The 18,199-nt window shown below is 51.4% G+C and overlaps 2 protein-coding genes across 2 annotated transcripts; one reads left to right on the top strand and one right to left on the bottom strand.

The window, feature by feature from the left end:
- The first annotated feature begins 705 nt into the window (after nt 1-705).
- Dok4 (docking protein 4) lies at nt 706-8,004 on the top strand. The gene is made up of 8 exons (XM_057753786.1): nt 706-1,007; nt 4,672-4,779; nt 4,930-5,044; nt 5,309-5,428; nt 5,515-5,704; nt 6,354-6,492; nt 6,647-6,767; nt 6,859-8,004. Exons 1-8 carry the CDS (start codon nt 942-944, stop codon nt 6,975-6,977), a joined length of 978 nt encoding a protein of 325 aa, XP_057609769.1. The 5' UTR covers nt 706-941; the 3' UTR covers nt 6,978-8,004.
- A 151-nt stretch (nt 8,005-8,155) lies between these two features.
- Polr2c (RNA polymerase II subunit C) lies at nt 8,156-15,716 on the bottom strand. Its single transcript, XM_057753787.1, has 9 exons — nt 15,598-15,716; nt 15,450-15,499; nt 12,773-12,841; nt 12,592-12,644; nt 10,707-10,835; nt 10,338-10,389; nt 9,985-10,153; nt 9,787-9,861; nt 8,156-9,061 (listed from the first exon to the last, which is right to left on the bottom strand). Exons 1-9 carry the CDS (start codon nt 15,681-15,683, stop codon nt 8,917-8,919), a joined length of 828 nt encoding a protein of 275 aa, XP_057609770.1. The 5' UTR covers nt 15,684-15,716; the 3' UTR covers nt 8,156-8,916.
- Between the last annotated feature and the right edge of the window lie 2,483 nt (nt 15,717-18,199).

The raw sequence follows: 18,199 nt of genomic DNA on the forward strand, positions 1-18,199 counted from the left end.
GCTTAGGGCCAGGGTAAGTGTCTACTTCCTCAGAAGCCACAGCCTACAGTCCCACACATTCCTCAGACTTATCCAGGGCCCCACCCCCTGGACTCTGCCCTCCTACCCAGGGGACGCCAGCACCCAACAGAGCTGCCCAAGAGTCCAGGGACCAGGAGCAGGATCTGAATGGCTTGAGCTGGTGACTCCCAGCCTCTCACCAGGGCTGGGGAGAACCAGGTATAGTGTGGCAGGCAGAGGGCTTGGGGTCTGGGAAACCAAAAGTGTACTGTTTTTAACCTGGAAGTGCAGGCTTTTGTAGATAAAGAACCCTGGGCCATTTTCTGTAAGTTCTCCGCTGGGATTCCAGCACCCAGGAGACGGGTGCTCTGGCAAGTTCCTTTAAGTCTGCCCCAAAGTTTTATCAGGATGGCCAGATGCTGCCAAGCTGAGGGGCCAGGCTCCTGCAGAGCCAGCTACCTCCCCTCTTTTTTTGCTATCGCCTCCACAGCAAGCAGAACGGGAGCCAGCCAGCCAGCCCAGGAAGGGGTTAACTGCCAGCCCCAGCCTTGAGGGAGGGGACTGGGCTGGACCATTTTCCTGCTCTGCCTCCACCTCGCTTTTCCTGAATGGTTCTGCCGTCCTGGGGTGGGGAGGAAGGGAAGGAGGAAGGGCGGGCGGGCAGGCGGGCAGAGGGAGGGAGGAGTGTGGGAAGAGGAAGGAAAAAAAAGAACGAGACAGCCAGGGGAAGAGAAAGATGTCACTGGCTCTAATCTCCCTGTCATTTGGGTTTCCAGCAGGAGCTGGGCGAAGCAGCTGCTAGAACAATGCTGAGGCGGGGGAGGTGAGGAGTGTCTTGAACAGGTGATCAGGGAAGACCAAGACCGAGACACCTGGGCTTATCACCTGGGCACCCCTCCCGGCCTCAGCCCAGCTGGCACCCCAAAGGCGGAGGGGCAACCATGGCGACCAATTTCAACGACATCGTCAAGCAAGGCTATGTGAAGATGAAGAGCAGGAAGCTCGGGGTGAGCCACCCTGGCGGGGGCCCTTGTCAATAAACAGTACTGAGGACGGGTCTAGAGGCATGGTGTGTGGGGGCCCTGCCAGCACTGGGTACTGTGTGATTGTGGTTTGAGGCTTCTCAACACTGGCTGGCTGGCAGGTACCCGGTCAGCCTCTGCCTACTGCATCTCTTGCCCCAGCTGGGCTGGCTGGCATCCCAGCCACTGGACCAGTAGCGGTAGCTGACAGTCTGGCAGAGGCATCCCTGCTATTGTTAAAGTTGTGGCCACAGCAGTGGCGGTGGCAGCAGCGGAGGTTGGCAGCCACCACCGGGTAGCAGGAGTGACTGGAAAGCGAAGCTGGCAGAGCTTTGGCTCCTGGGCCTCCTCCCCTTGCTCCCCACCCCCTTTCCTCCCTTCCTCCCCACCTCTCCTATCCTCTTTTCTTTAAAGTGACCTCTCTACCCCTCACCTGCCACCACCTTGCACCCGCTTTTCAACTTGTTCTGAGCCTAGACTCATATTTTAGGTGGTTGTTTTGGGTGCTAAAGAAGTGTTAGGGAAGGGGAGTGGCTTGTTAGGAGGTAGGGGTAGGGGCATGGGGGCGGGGCAGAGGCTGACACTTCCCGATCTGTGGGTGAAATGGCCCTTGCTCTGGGATAGGCTGCTTTCTTTGGAGTTGTTGGCATTGTTGACTGTGGCCCTGAGGTGAGGCTTAGAGGGGCACATACCCATACTCAGCCCATACAGGTTTCTAGCTGGATGGGGAAAATCTCCCAGAGGCATGAGTAGGGCCCTAGGGTCCCTTTGAAACCTGTGCTCTCCTGCCCACCCCCTACTTCCAATGAGAGTATCTTCCCAGCAGGAAAGCAAGCCCTGGTGACAGGTGACTCAAGTCTATTTTTCCCAAGACTCCTGTCCCTCCCTGCTACCTCGATGGGTTAGGCTCAAGGCTTCCTGGGCTAGCCCAAGGGTGAGGAGATGTCCAGGGATCACCTGGCTTCCTCAGGGCCACCTTGGAGGGGGGTGATTCTTGTTCCTCCTGCCCTTCTGGGGTGTCTCATTTTCAGAAAATGCCCAGTAGCCCACTGCCATCGACTGGGCCATCAGGGGGTTTGAGGCAGAGTGGCTGGGCCTGTTTGAAGTCTCACTGGCCCAAGCCTGGTAGAGACCCTGCTCTTTCCTCTCAGACAAAGAACAAGGCTGAGGCCAGGCCCCAAGGCCCAGAGAACGAGGACCTCACTCCTGCCACCATTCCTTATTCCCACACTTAGATGCAGCAAGTCCCCAGGGGCCAGCGGAGCTGAGGTTCTATCCTGAGCGGGGCTTGCCAGGAAAGCACTGGCTACAGGGCAGGCAGGTAGGGTCAGCGTCAGCCCTGTTCACGGGGTGTGTGTGTGTGTGTGTGTGTGTGTGATTCCCAGGCCGCAAGCAGAGAGTGGATAGACAAGGGGAAAGAACTGGCAGGTGGGGTGTGGCCTGGCCCACACTGGTGTCTACTCTACCCAGGGGCTTCTGCTCTCCACAGACCTGAGCTTACCCTGCTACTGCAGGAGGGGCAGCACCTTGCAGTTGCCCCAGGCGGTGTTCCTGTCTCAGTCTCCTGAGAGCCGGGGTGGGCTGGGGGTCCCGAAAGGAAAGGGAAAGGATAAAGCCCGCCCTCCCCACCTACCTGCCAAGGTCTCCCTCCTTCCCTCCCGCCCTCAGCAGAGTAGAGCCTGGCAAAGTGCTTAGGAAAAGCTGATCAAAGCCCTGGGAGAAGTGAGGAGAGCTCTTGAGTGCATGGCTCCCTGGGGTTGTGTGAGTGTGTATCCTGTAACCAGGCAACCAGGGTACGGGGGGGGGGGGGGGCAGGCCTCTACTCTTATGTTGCTGCCTGCTGGGGGTGGGGGTGCTTGGGTAGCTCACACCCATTCATTTATCTGTCCATTCATCCGGCTGCCCATCTTCCTGTCCACCCTGTCCCTCACGTGGCCACTCACCTGCTCAGCGTAGCTGTCAGTAATTGCTAGCAGGTCTAAGCAAGGGGCAAGGAGTGTGAGAATATGGTATACATGGTCTCTGCTTAAAAAGGCTCAAGTGGACAGAGCAGGGCTGAGCTAGGGACAGGGGTGCAGTGGCAGACACACTTCCAGCGTTCCAGACAGGAATTTGAAGTGGCCCAGCTCTAGGGAGTTCCAGTGAGAGGGACTGTCTAGATCCATTTTGTTCTGTGACCTGCCTGCCAAAGGCCTGGTGTACCTCTGCACAGACAGAGGAGGTAGCTCGCCCAGTGACCTCCTCCTCTCCTCTACTCAGCCCAGGCCCCCTTTAAGACTCTCTTGTTTGCACTGACAGTGGTACAGGGATGCCTGGGGAATAAGCCTGCCACGCTTGAAGCCTGCTGGCAGGAGCTGGTAAATCTATCACAGACTGGCTAAAGAGAGCCTGTGGTAGGAGGGAGGGAGGGGCCCTGCAAGAAGAAGTCAGATGGGCAATTTATGGAGGTGCTGGGGCAGCCTTTCATGGAGTCTGACAGGCCAGCTTCTCTCTGGAGAAGTCACCTCCTTGGGAGTTTATGAAGCTCTAGAGAATCTCAGTGGCATAGGGCATTAGTGGTTGGGACAGGCAAGATCCTGCCAAGGAAAGCTCCTGTGTTGTGTGTGTATAACTAGTTCTAAGCTCTGCCCCTTACTCTCTGTGGGCCTCTGGTCCCCATGGGAACTCCCTGGGGCACCCTGGTGGTGAGGGAAAGTCTTGGGGCAAGAGTGATGCCCCTCACACCAGAGAGCCTTGTCTCGGCCCAAGAACAGGGCCATGGTTGTCGCGGCCCCCCTCGTCCAGCAAGGATGACGCGACCACCGGAGCTCTTCTCACTGCAGTTTTATTCAGGACCTTTCGACAGTTGTAAAATTTCTCTCTCTCCTTTTCTCCTCTCTCTCCCAGCCCTTAAGTAGGCCTGGGCCGCCAACCCCAGATTGCCAGGTGGACACTGCCCATAGGTCCAAGCATATGCAAGCAGCTGACAATCATTGCATGATAATAGCATAAGTCAGGCCTAGTTGATATTAGGAGTTGATTATCACAGAGAGCACTCGCTTTCGGGATTGCGGAGGGCGGGAGCCAGCACCATCAGGTGCGACTCCACGCAGCTCTCTACATTGCCATCAGGTGTGGCTTCATGCAGCTCGCTACACATGGTGATGCAGAGCTGGCTGTGTGTAAGGGCCACTTCCCGTCCCTGGGAGACCCTGTATGGTGGCCAGAGCTATCTGTCCTGTGGTGATGGGTGTGTCTCTGGCAATGCCATTTTAATAGGAGCTCCGCCACTTGTTAGGCCCTTCCTTCTTGCCTTCCTCATGATCCACCTGTCTGTCTCTGAAACAGAGGTGACAACAGAACTGGCCTCGAGTAATCTCAACACTGACTGGCTAGGAAGCACCCCACAAATGCTCCTCCATTACATGTTCAGCACACAGGGGGGTCATAGAACAGCTCCAGAGCTGATCACAAACACCACCTTGGTCATTTGGGGAGGACTGCCCCTCTGGTAGCTGCTATCGGGCAGTTACCCTCTCCAGGTTTTCTCTAGGCTAGGTAGGATCCAGGGAGGGATGTGGTACTGCCCCCTCAGGCTGGGTTAGCTCCAGGACAGCGTTGTTGTGGGATATGGTCCAGCAGCCACCTGACCTTTGTTCTTTCCCCACAGATCTACCGGAGGTGCTGGCTGGTATTCCGGAAATCTTCCAGCAAGGGGCCCCAGCGGCTGGAGAAGTACCCCGATGAGAAGTCAGTGTGCCTCCGAGGCTGCCCCAAGGTTAGGGGCCTGGGCCCTAGCTTCCCCTACCTGTGAGCAAAGATGACTTGCTGAGTCTTGAGGTCCGGGCGTACCTTCCTGGGGGGCACAGCTACGGGAGGCAGGGTGAAGTACCCCAGCCGGGCTAAGCCTCTTGGGATGTCCTCTCAGGTGACTGAGATCAGCAACGTCAAGTGTGTCACACGGCTCCCCAAGGAGACCAAGAGGCAGGCAGTGGCTATCATATTCACGGATGACTCGGCTCGTACTTTCACCTGTGACTCAGGTGAGGCCTCAGGGCGACAGGCTCCAACTGGTCTTCTGGGGCTGGTAACAGGCGTTGCTTCAGGCAGTGGATAACAGAGCAGGGCCAATCCTGGCAGGAAGGGTGGGAGGGGTGTGTCCCTGGTGGAATTGGTCCCCAGACTAAGGCGGGCAGGCAGGTAAGGCCCTGCCCTCCCTGCAAAGTGCAGTGGTTTAAACCAAGGCAGACTGGGTGGGCTGCTGGGGCTCTGAACTGGCAGAACTGTGAGGTGCAATTTCTCTCTAGAGCTGGAGGCAGAGGAATGGTACAAGACGCTATCAGTGGAATGTCTGGGGTCACGGCTCAACGACATCAGTCTGGGAGAGCCAGACCTCCTGGCCCCAGGAGTACAGTGCGAGCAGACAGGTGAGGCTGGCACTGGGTCTCCAGGTGGGGTGGGAGGTGGGGCCCTTGGTTAGTCCTGCTGTCCTCATCACCCTCTGTCACCGCAGATCGCTTCAATGTCTTCCTGCTGCCCTGCCCCAACCTGGACGTATACGGCGAATGCAAGCTGCAGATCACCCACGAGAACATCTACCTCTGGGACATACACAACCCCCGCGTGAAGCTCGTCTCGTGGCCCCTCTGCTCCCTGCGCCGTTACGGCCGAGATGCCACACGTTTTACCTTTGAGGCGGGCAGGTAGTACCGTCTTTCCTCCCTCCCTATACCACAGGGCCACAATGGAGGCTGCTTTCTGCATGGCATCCGCATTGCAACCCAGAGGGGATAGAAGGCTTCAGTTTTGCAGGCGAGGAACTCAGGGCCTGAAGAAGCTATTAGCTACAACAGGCAGGTCTAGTGAAGCTGCACACCAAATACATCTCCCCGGCTCAGTCACTGCTGCCAGGGCACACTCGAGCTTTGTGATTGTGGCCTCAGTACCAGTTTGCTACAGGGGATTAAAAAAGCGCCTAGCCTGCTAGGACTTCATCAGCCTGCTTAGAGCTAAAGTCTTTTAACCCTGTGTAACCTTGTGTAACCTTGGCTGAGCTACTCTTAGGCTGGATGCTTTGGTTTCCCCGTCTGTAAAACCCGAGGAAGCTGTTCACTGTGCAGAGCAGAGGGTAGCAGAAAAGCTGCGCTGGTGAATTAGTGCGCTGGTTAATTAATTAGTCAAACCACAGTGTATGTGGTAACTGCTCAGCTCATGTATACTGTGGCCCAGGTCCTAGACCACGGCTACCCTGTCCCTGGAGATCTTGGTACAGCCACAGCTGGCATACAGAACTCGCACACCCACGCAGTGCAGTTCCTGACACCTTGCCCACCTTGCTTTCTGTGTCCTTAGGATGTGTGACGCTGGGGAAGGACTCTACACCTTTCAGACACAGGAAGGGGAGCAGATATACCAGCGGGTTCACAGTGCCACCCTGGCAATCGCTGAGCAGCACAAGCGGGTCCTGCTGGAAATGGAGAAGAATGTGAGGGTGAGGCAGTGGCTGTTGTTCCAGGGCACTGGGAGGTGGGACAGACATGCCAGCTAAATCTCCACCAGCCTGTGCACAGGTGAGTCGGGCAGGGCCCTGGGCTGGTAGCCCTGTCCCCGGAACTAACACAGGGGACCCCATCTCTGTGCCATAGCTGCTGAACAAGGGCACCGAACACTACTCATACCCCTGCACACCCACCACGATGCTGCCCCGCAGTGCATACTGGCACCATATCACAGGCTCTCAGAACATTGCTGAAGCCTCCAGCTACGGTGAGTCGTTGTGTCTCTTCCCTGTGGAGGCCTCCTGGGCAAGGGTCTTTGGTCCTGGATTCAAATTCTGAGCCTGGATTTCTGACCACAGGTGAAGGGTATGGGGCAGCCCAGGCCAGCTCAGAAACAGACCTCCTGAACAGATTCATCCTGCTTAAGCCACAGCCCAGCCAGGAGGACAGCAATGAGACCCAGACTCCTTCCCAGTGACAGCTGGACTGGTGGGCGCACTGACTGCTGGGCCACCCGTTGGACGGCTAACTGCAGCAGCCCATGGACAGCCTTAAGGAGCTGTTGGCCAAGAGCCTGAAGAGAGCAAGCTGTCCCTCCTTGCCCTCCAGGGTGAGGCTGGACCTCAGCACATGGCTGGCCACACCACCTGAGCATGAGGGGCTGGAGCCACCATGGGACTATATACTGTTAATGGTTTTAATATATATGGCTTATGACATATTCTGTATTAATGAGGCGTCCCTTTATCCCTCCCCAACACATACCCATTTTTGATTCCATGACCAGGTGTGGTCAAAGCTGTTTTTGAGTATGAGGGCAGCTGTTCCTGTCCTCATTGAAAAAAACTCTCCTGCTGCCAAGACTGTTTGAGCTGCCAGGGTCAGAGGAGGGGAGCAATCAGACTGGTGCTGTCTGCGGGCTCTTCCTCAGAAGCCCAAGGGCCAAGACAGCAGGTAGCATCTGTCCTCTGGGCCAACAGTGACACAGGAAGGACCCAAACTTGACTGTACCACGTGGTAGCCTTGCACTTAGGAGTTTGAAGCAGAGGTGGCATCGGGTTGTAAAATGCACTTTCTGCACTGGCTCCTTCCTGCTCAGTAGGCTGAAGATGTCTTCGGGCAGGGCACCTGTTACCTCAGCAGTAGAGAATGGCTGGGCCAGCCTGGAAGGCTGCAGAACTGCTGTGGGGAGCACCCTGCTGCCCCCCTTTACTGAGTGGGGGTATAATGCTGCAGCAAGGGGAGTCCCTTGCCCTGGGCCAGCCACCCCAGGCCAGATTCCAAAACCAAGACCTTCCCATCTCCCGACAAGGTGCTGAGGCTCCCTGCTGAAATACAATTAAAGCAATCGATTTTCTAGTGCTGGTATTTATTGACTACCGTGCAGAAGGGCTATCTTTCTATTCACATCAAACCTTTTGTTGCGTGTTTGTTTTTTAATACTTTAGGGTTCTGATTTGTGGGAACAAACCTTGTAAATAACCACTGTTCACATTTGTGGCAGGATAAGGAGGCCCCCTCCCAGAGGGGCCCTAGAGCCAGGCAGGTGACCCAGGTAATGACCACTCAGGGGTCAGCTTGTCTGCAGAAGAAATGGGCTCAAATCCTCGGGAGGGAGGCAGAGCTGGCTCAGTCAGTGGCACGATGACGCATGAAGGAGATTATGTTGTGCTCTTTATTGCCAAAAATAAAAACTTGTAAAAAGACAACTACTGTTAATAAATATCCTTTCCTTTCTGTGCTGGTGTGGGCTTCTCCCCAGGCTGCCTGAAAACCATGGTGGGCAGGTTTGTTTCTATCTGGAGACCTGCTAAGGGCAGGGCCTGAACTTCACTGAAGAGAAAGGAAATGTGGGAGGGGTCTGTCCCCCCCGCCCCAAAGTCAGGTCAGAGAATAAAATAGCAAGTTCACCTGTGGACAGAGAGGATGGCCAGGATCTAATACTAGTCCCAAAGGGTGACATCTCAGCTTAGGGACACCAGTAAGCTGGCCCTGACCCTAGGAAGACTTGAAAGGCCACGGGCTGCTTCAGTGAAGGTCCTAATACTCAGTCCCAACAACAAGTAGGCTGTGAAAGCTACTCTCCCTGGACAGAGATTTAAACAGCTGAACTGACCAGATGTCTAAATCAGTGGCTCTCGACTGAGAAGCAATAGGGCCCCCTATTGCTAGTGAGCTAGGAAACAGGTTGGAAGGGGGTGTCTGGGGTTCTGAGGAAAACCACAGTGATCAACAAGGTAGGCCAGGGATGCTAAATGCCTAGTGAAAACTGCCTTGCCTAATACCAGCGGAACCCTGGCAATCTCTCCGGGAAGCTTGAGCAACTGCAGTCCAGAGCCTTGAAACCAGAAAGCTTCTCAAGACCTGAAGGCCAGCGGTCACCTTGAACCTAGTCTTCTGCAGCGGGCGAGCTGCGGCTAGTTTATGGTGAGCACGTCACTCTGGATCTCATGGCTTAGCTGAGTCTGTAAGTCACTCAGCTTCTTCTTTAACCCAGAGAGGGCTGAGAGGACAATGGTTTCAGGGCGCAGTGAGCCACAGGACTCCACATTGTAGTAAAACCTGAGGGACAAGAGGAGGGTGAGAGCCCTCGTGAGGCAGGCTTCCCTTCTAGCCTGTGAGACTTGATTTCATTCCTATGAGGCACTTGATCTTGGGACAGGGCTGACTTCCCTTTACCTAAAACCTATTCTGCAGAGTGGTCCAGATCCACTTTGCAGTTCCTCAGGGAAGCTACAGCTGCTTCAAAAAGGCGCTGTTGAGCTGGGCAGTGGTGGCAAACACAAGCCTTTAATCCCAGCACTTGGGAGGCAGAGGCAGGTGGATCTCTGTGAGTTCAAGGTCAGTCTGGTCTAAAGAGCAAGTTCAAGGACAGCAAGGGCTACACAGAGAAACCTTGTTTGAGGGGGAGAAAAGGCATTGCTGAAAAACTATAAAATGACTGTGTACGTGCATTTCTACATTGGAGACAGCAGGAAAGGGGGAAAAATTCATACGTGACACTGGCCACAGCTCTCCAGTTGCTTCAGGTAGGGCTATGGTCAGTTCTGCTCTGGCTTGAGCCTGAACAGACAGGCCAGAAACAGATAGCATGGGGCAATAATAAGGCCCTTTCTTCATGGTAGCTAGACAGGAATGAGGACCAACTCAGAATGTGTAACGTGAGTTTGACAGATAATTCTCCTGTTACATGGGGGGGGGGGGGGGGGGCTTGGACATATGACTGCCTAACAGCCTCTCCCATCTATATTCTTACAATTACAGTTCCAAGCAGGACTGGGCCTTACCTCTCTGGCTTGCCATTGGGGTCATAGGGAGCCTGAGACTCATCCTCATCAAGCTCGGAGTACTCGCTCTTTGGCCTGAGGACAAGCATGGGCGAAGCACAAGTGGTTATTTCTGCTTTCAGCAGGGCCCTCAGAGCACCTACCTATGGCATCTCTCATTACAGCCATCGCTGGTACCCCCACCCCCCCACAACATACCATTCCTCGGGCTTGGGATACACCGTGTGCCTAAGTGCGTTGTCTGGGTCATATTCAAAAGCCACCCCCGCAGTAGGGTTCCACTTGGCATGCTCCTTGCCAAAGCCCTTCTTGGCATAGGCTCGAAGTCTCAGCTCCTGGCCCTTCCTCAGCTTGACAATAAGGATGTCTGCAGGGAGAGGGGAGAGTGAGTCAGGAACCAAGAGAGGCCAGCTCTCCGACTTCTGACTGCAGTACTACATGAAGAAACCCGTATTGGGCAAAGGGGTCTAAAGAGACCAGGCAGCCCATCAAGAGGATAGATCTGGTCTCTGTTTCCTCTGGCCACCAGCATGCATGCGCCATCCCCTTACCATCCTGCTCCACATAGTCATTGGGGTCGTTATCCCGGTTCCGGGATGTCACCTGTAGGAATCCCAAACAAGTAAACATTAGCCTCTCACCTCTCAGTCCCCTGGCAACTGTCTCCCAGTAAATCCAAGCTGTAATCTGTCAAGTCAGGGAAAGGAGGCCTGAGAAGGAGATGGCAGAGTTGTCCAAACAGTCTGACGGCCTTTAAGAGGGTCTTTAGACAACATAGGGAACATGGAACCAATACTGCTCTGTTCAAAACCCGGACCAGTCACCGGTCATAGGGCAGGTGACTTTATGACCACATCTCGTAAAGATCCACTCCAATCCATTTGACTTGGAGCCAGAGAGAGAAGAGCAAAGGCACTGACCGGAATAACCCGGGGGCTGTTGGAGATGAGATCCCGAGAGGTAACGTGGCGAGTCTGGTCTTCATTGCACCTCACATCAAGAGTGAATTCCACGGAGCACTCAGGGCAGAACTCTTCGCACGTGCAGTCCTGAGATAGGAAGGGCATCAGGAACAAGGAGTCTGGACTCCCTGCTTCTACTAACCAGCTCCTATCAGTTTCTTCTTGGTGAAAAGGGGCTGACCACAGTCCCAGGCCTCTTCTGGGCTGTGACATCTGGGACACCATCCTCTCAGTTGCTCAGCTTATAGATAACATGTCTACAAGCTGGCAACCACACTTGCTTTCCACGGCCATTGCTGCAGGCTACTACTAGGGGACACACTGCTAACACAGCAGTGTCCAAGCAGGACTGCTTCAGAGGACCAGGGTTGTCATGGGACTATCTACCTGCAGTGCACTCTGCAGACCAGCTGGGGAATTACTGAAAATACAGTAAGTAAGGGAAGAACCAAAAAACAAAACAACATCTCTCAAGGTCCAGACTACTTGGAATAGAAAGTCCTCCTGTGGCCCATGCTAGCCTGGAATTCACTAGGTAGCTGAAGATGAACCTTAAAACTACTGATCCCCGTTATCACTTCTCAAGTGCTAGGATTACAGGCATGGGCCACAACATCCAGCTAATCTTTATTTCAAAATCTCTTAAAGAGAATTTCACCCATATAAAAAAACAGAGAGGACTGATTGCCACCTATCATATACCCACCTTCCAGCTTCCTTAATCATCAACACTTGCCATTCTTTTGGAGACAGGGTTTCTCTGTAGCTTTGGATCCTGTCCTGGAACTAACTCTTGTAGACCAGGCTGGCCTCGAACTCACAGAGATCCGCCTGCCTCTGCCTCCCAAGTGCTGGGATTAAAAGTGTGTATCACCACTGCCTGTCCCGTGTGTTCAAGTATTAAGAAGAGGAGGGTAAGGATGCTTTTAATTTATTTTCTAAAAGGTTAGGTAAAGCCGGGCGTGGTGGCGCACGCCTTTAATCCCAGCACTTGGGAGGCAGAGGCAGGCGGATCTCTGTGAGTTCGAGACCAGCCTGGTCTACAAGAGCTAGTTCCAGGACAGGCTCCAAAACCACAGAGAAACCCTGTCTCGAAAAACCAAAAAAAAAAAAAAAAAAAAAAAAAAAAAAAAAAAAGGTTAGGTAAAAATAAGGCAAATGTAGCAAAACATTAGCATTTGGTAACTACAGAGAAAAAAATTAAATGAGTGTTTATTAATATTTCCCAGACAGGCATGGTGGCACATGCCTTTAATCCCAGCACTCAAGAGGCAAAGCATGTGGATCTCTGTAAGTTCAAGGCCAGCCAAGGCTACATAGTGAGACCCTGTCTTAAACAAAAAAAACAAGAAGAATAAATGGGAGGTGAGGGGATTGGCGGTGCTGGAGAGATGGTCCAGCTGTTAAGAGCACTTGCTGCTTTTGCAGAGGACATCAGCTCAGGTCCCAAAATCTTTATCCAGTGGCTCAAAACTGCCTGCGACTCTAGTTCTGGGGGCTCTGGTGGCTTCTTCTAACTTTTTCCAGTACCCTAACCACCCTGTACATACATACATAGAAGCAGAAAAAATACACATAAAAGTGAAAAAACTATCTTTGAGGAGATGCCTGGATATGCTAAGAACATAATCATTCTGAAGCCCCATCAGAACCAAGGAGCACAGTATTAAAGCATCATTTCCACAATGGTTTTCTAAGCTATGCTACAGTCAGCAGCACAGCTGAAATGCTATTGGAAGTAAGATGTCCACAAAGATCCCCAGGAGAACTAGCCAGCAGCACCCTCTACACACATACACACACACACTTCCCGTGCCTCCAGCCTACCCCCCAACACACATACCCGGGAGTACTGCAGTTTGTCCACAATGTCATCACTAGTGAGGGGGATCAATCCTGCAAGACACAGAAAAGTGTTTCGCAGAATGGCCAAGCCATCACAGGAACTTACAAATAAGCCCCTCGGGCTGGGGACAGGAAACACCCCACTTTAATCCCTTCCACTTCTCAATGCCCAAACTCACCAAGCCTGTGAGCAATGAATTCATCATGAAGGACTGAGGAATTGGCATCAATCTGAACCCAATCGATGGCTGAGAAAGGAATGAAACAGAGTGAGCGAGAATTAATCACCATCTGAGCCCTCTGGCATCCTCCAGCATCTCCAGACCCACAGCACTGTTTTCAATACTGAAGTATTACTCAGTGCTCAGCACTCAGAAGGCAGAGGCAGGCGGATCTCTGTGAGTTTGAGGCCAGTATGGTCTATAGAGAAACCCTGTGTCAAAAAAAAAAATCAAAAAAAAAAAAAAAGAATCACTGTGTGACTCCAAAGTGATAGCCTAAGTTGCAGGCATCTAATTTAAACAAACCACACACACACACACACACACACACACACACACATATATACACACACACACCCCATACCTAACTGCCTCCAGTGAATTGGAGATAGGGCTTGCTGGTACTGTACAAAGAAATGCTCACTTAGAAAATACTGTGGGAGGGCTGGAGAGATGGCTCAGAGGTTAAGAGCATTGCCTGCTCTTCGAAAGGTCCTGAGTTCAATTCCCAGCAACCACATAGTGGCTCACAACCATCTGTAATGGGATCTGGTGCCCTCTTCTGGCCTGCAGGCATACACACAGAATATTGTATACGTAATAAATAAATAAATATTTAAAAAAAAAAAAAAGAAAATACTGTGGGAGAAGAATATTTAGGGAGTTGAATATTTCCCTAAAGAGCACTTTAAATTTGCTATCGGTGTTAATGTCAAATCCAAGAACAAAAGCTATTTGGGCATTTAAAAGTCGGAGGAAACCAGGGTTGAAGGAATGGTTCAGTGGTTAAGAGGATCCCAGCAACCATGTCAGATGGCTCGCAACTGTCTGGAACCCTAGTTCCAGGAGGATCTGAGACCCCTGGCCTCCTCTGGCACCTGCCTTTGCCTGCAAATACCTACAAACAGAGACATAATTAAAATAATTTAAAAATTTAAAAGTTAGGAAAAAAAATCCTAGAACTAACACTACTCATGGTCCACACTCATTTTAGATATAAACAGATCGATCACCCATTTAGGATTTCAGTGTTACTCCCATTAGAGGATGGTCACTGAATGTCTTCAATAGGGAAGGAATAGTAAAATAAAAACCAATTCCTTCCAGTTCATTGCTGAGAGTATAGGACTGTGTGCTTAGAGGCTTCACTTAAACATGCACCTAGTCATTCATAAGCAAACACCTGGATGTGAACAATGAAATTCAGAAATCAAATGGTGCTGGAGCCCAATTCTCAAATAACTGGCGTGGACTTAAGGAAAAGAGGTCAATGGTGGGCCCAACCTGCTCTGCTCTGCAGTACTTCCTCAACTCAAGCAAGGACCACATCCAGGTTTTCCCATGCCCTTACTCTACCTCCCTTCATGCCCATCCTCACACACTGAAAACTGAAAACTGTCAGCCTCTCAAAACCTGTGTGTCTACAGATGCTGCTACTCCCTTACGAACTCCTTCCACTCAAACAAACAAAACTGTTCAGATCCCCCTGAAGACACCTGTCATATTTTGCCTTGTGTTTGCCCATGTCTTGTCTCTACATCTTACTTGGAACTTAGATGATCTACACATGCAGTGAAAATAAGAGATCCATTAAAAAAGACACCTACCAGAACAGATGAAGAAAATGTAATATTACACACACACATGCACACACACTGGGTATCATTCAACCATAAAGAACAAAAGTATGTCATTTGCAGGAAGAAGTCATAACTCTCATGTGGAGTCTCAACTTTTAAGAAGGGAGAATTTGGGGCTGGAGAAATGGCTCAGAGGTTAAGAGCATTTGCTGTTCTTCCAGGGGTCCTGAGTTCAATTCCCAGCAACCACATGGTGGTTCACAACTATCTATGAGATCTGGTGTCCACTTATGGTATGCAGGCATACATGCAGACAGAACACTGTATACATAATAAGTCCTTTAAAAGGGGGGGGGGGGAGGAGTGGTTCAGGGTCTGCGAGATGGATCTGCCGAGTAAAGGCACTTACTTGTCAAGATCCCTAGCACCCATATGGTAGAAGAGAATCCCACCCACAAACTGTAGTGTGATCTCCACACATGTACTCTTGTGCCCAGGGACATACAAATATACATAAATAAATACAACGTTTTAAAGAAGAGAGAGAGGGAGAGACAAGAAAGTATAGCAAGGTACTATCAGGAAAGGGGAGGGGGGACCAGTGGGAGGGGAATAAAAGGAAGGGATCGGGGAATAACAATCCAAATACTCTGTGTGTGTGTGCGAGTGCATAAAAATGTCACGACGAAACCCATTATTTTGTACAATTAACATACATTTTCAAAAGACACCCACTAGTACCCCAACACTGACTTAAAAGTCAAGGCGCGGTATCTTTTCGACTTCGGTAATCCCGGGTATCACCTGCTAACGACTTCCTATCGTCTACCCCCTATGGATGAGGAGGCCGCAGCTCTCAGCTGTTTAACAGTGTTCGGTCCTAATTTCTGTTGCTTTGGGGTAGATGAAACAGTGCTGGAAGCCAGGCTGCTGGGCACGGCACGCACCGAGGCTGGCCTAGGCGGCCCCAGGCCACTGGGCAGCACCGCGGTGTTCTCAGCCCCCCTACCTGGAGCGGAGGGCCGGTGGCAGGGCCCCGAGGGAGGGTCGCATACCTATTATGGGCACCTCGGCGATGAAGACCCTCCGAATGGAATTGGCCACCCTGCAGGAGGAAAGTCAGGCAGTGTGAGCGGCCCTGAAACCACAGCCCCGCAAGAGGTCCGAGCACCCGGCCGCTCGCTTCTCCCCTCGTCGCCTTACGCCAGGTCCGTGTTCTCGATAATGAACTTGACGTTCTCTTCGGTGAGTTCAGTGATCCTCACAGTGGGCTGGTTGGCGTACGGCATCGCGACCTGCTGCCAGCCTCCCGCGCCGGTCCCGCGGCGCGCCTGCGCGGCCACCAGCAATTTGTCGGCGGGGTCCCCTGCGCTTCCGGCTAGACGTGCTCGCAGCGCCACCTGTTGACTGGAGGCCGGAACTCTCCTGGCCTGCGTTTTCTAACTACTCTCTCCAAAATGCACCAGGTCCTAAGGGCTCTTGAAATCCCCAAGATATATAACACAAAACTACCTGTACGAGGTTATTCATGCCAGTATTATTTGTAATTGCTAAAAATAACGGACTTGGATTGGATTCCCAGCACCCACATGGCGACTAACGTCTTAACTCGACCCAACGGGCCCTCTTCGGCCATCTAAGGGCACCAAGTATATACATGGTGCACAGACATGCATGTAAGCAAAATATCCATATACATAAATAATTTTAAAAACTCTGCCTTTTGTCCTTGGATCTGTTTGTAAAACTTTCAGCTACTTCTCCAGCACCATGCATGCCGCCATGCGCCCCACCATGACGATAAGGAACTAAGTCTCTGAAACTTTATGAAGCAAGGAGACTTTTGACTAGTGTGTGAGGGCTTCATTTACTAATGTGAAAATTTGACACACTTGTTTGAGGGAACATCTGCTGGTTTCTGAAAGAGGGATCAAGGCTCGGAAGGTTCTCAGAGGGGCCATGTGAAGATTCGTGTAGGTCTCACCTCATTAAAGAAACTTCTCTTTGCAAAAAATGGAGACCATTACAAAAAAACAAACAACCTCCCCCAAAAAACAAACAAAAACCTTCCACAACCAATTAAAACGCAGAGAACAAGCCCCGGGTGGTGGTGGTGCACACCTTTAATCCCAGAGCTCGGGAGGCAGAGGCAGGCGGATCTCTGTGAGTTCGAGACCAGCCTGGTTTACAAGAGCTAGTTCCAGGACAGGCACCAAAGCCACAGAGAAACCCTGTCTCGAAAAACCAAAACCAAAACCAAACCAAAACAAAAAAACCAAAAACGCAGATAACAAGAGATTGTTGGGTGCCCAGTCTCAACTGCTATATCTACAACTAATTCAATACCTGAGGCCCAGGGATCATTGTAAAAGAGGGAGTGAAAAGCTTGGAAGAGCCAGAGGAACATTAAGTTTGCCATGAGATAAAGTCTCCTAGAAAAGTTACAAACGCCACACATGACGAAGTCCCACCAACATGACTGCCCAAAGGAGACATGAACAATGACACCAATGGACATTCTAACACGGAAGGGGGAGGGAGCTCAACTCTACACAGACCCGGGGGTGCTGCAAGTGGGAGAAATAACCTTGCTCAGGGAAGGGCCCTGCAGTGGGTTATCCATTAGAGTATCAAACGCCCTGAGATCATATAAATAACTTTATAAGGCCTGAGCAGGTTGTATTTATGTATTAGGAATGTGTATGTGTGACAATAACAAGACAGGACATGAGTTTGAGAGGTGTACGGAAGGAGTGGGAGGGAAGAAAGGGAAAGGGGAAATGATGTGGCTGTATCATAATTTTAAAAATAAAAATTATAAAAATAATTAAAAATGCAACGAATAGGAATACAACGAAACCTTTTTTAAAAATGAAGTTGTACACAGATAAACAAGAGGGCTGACCCAAGTGTGTAAGACGATTCATGTGCGAGAATGAGGGCCCGAGTTCCAATCCTCAGAGCTCATGGGAAGCAGGGCATGGCAATGCAGGGCACAGCAATGTAGCATTTCAGTTTTAGAGCTTTTAGCTGGAAGGTGGAGAGAGAGGAACCCCTGGAAGTGCTCCACCAGTTAGATTCCGTACAAAGGACGTCCTCAGGCCAGTTGAAGTACTATCACACACACACACTCGCACACATACACACACTTCAGCTTGAGCGCTGTATTTTACTATGTATATGTACATGATGGTACCAGCACATGATGTATGTAGAATCAAAGGACAACGTGGGACTCCATCCTCTCCTTCCACCAGGTGGGTCCCTGGGACTGAACTTAGGATGTCAGGCCTGATTGCTAGTGCCCTTACCCACTGAGACGCCCCAAAGGTCCCCAAGTATGCTTCAGCAACGATACACACACTTCCTTTCTGCTCTTGCTCGTCCGATGTTCTTCTGAAGCAAAGATACAATGCTCTCCAGATCTGTGTAGTTGCTCCTGAGGAGTTTAAACGGGCCTCACAAAAGCGGCAGCTACTCACGCTGACAAAAGAGGTAAACAGAACCCCCGAGGGAACTACACTCAGAGGGCGAAAGTTACCAGAGAAGAGTTTGCTGAAACGAGTGACATTTCTTCCTGCGATAGAGGGAGGCCTGCTCCACAGTACACACCATCCCAGTGAGCTATGAATCACGTTCGTCTGCTGAGAGAGAGAGGGATGCTATAAAGGATAAAGTGTAATGGCTATGGCAGTAATTTTATGGGATGGCAAGAGGCAAAAAAAGAAAAAAAAATCAGAGGTACAGAAAGAGCCTGACAGAAAGCTGAGACAAAATCTGAAGCTTGACTTTCCCTATCAGTTGA

The sequence above is a fragment of the Chionomys nivalis genome, chromosome 21 (assembly GCF_950005125.1).
Source record: "Chionomys nivalis chromosome 21, mChiNiv1.1, whole genome shotgun sequence".
NCBI lineage: Eukaryota > Metazoa > Chordata > Mammalia > Rodentia > Cricetidae > Chionomys > Chionomys nivalis.

Excerpts from the sequence above, each read along its gene's own strand:
- Polr2c (XM_057753787.1), bottom strand. The coding sequence starts at position 15,683 with ATGCCGTACGCCAACCAGCCCACTGTGAGGATCACTGAACTCACCGAA. Across the intron at positions 15,500-15,597 it reads ATCGAGAACACGGACCTGGC|GGTGGCCAATTCCATTCGGA; the intron begins GTAAGGCGACGA and ends TTCCTCCTGCAG. Across the intron at positions 9,862-9,984 it reads TATCCCAAGCCCGAGGAATG|GCCAAAGAGCGAGTACTCCG; the intron begins GTATGTTGTGGG and ends GCTTGTCCTCAG.
- Dok4 (XM_057753786.1), top strand. The coding sequence starts at position 942 with ATGGCGACCAATTTCAACGACATCGTCAAGCAAGGCTATGTGAAGATG. Across the intron at positions 5,705-6,353 it reads TTTACCTTTGAGGCGGGCAG|GATGTGTGACGCTGGGGAAG; the intron begins GTAGTACCGTCT and ends CTGTGTCCTTAG. Across the intron at positions 6,493-6,646 it reads AAATGGAGAAGAATGTGAGG|CTGCTGAACAAGGGCACCGA; the intron begins GTGAGGCAGTGG and ends TCTGTGCCATAG.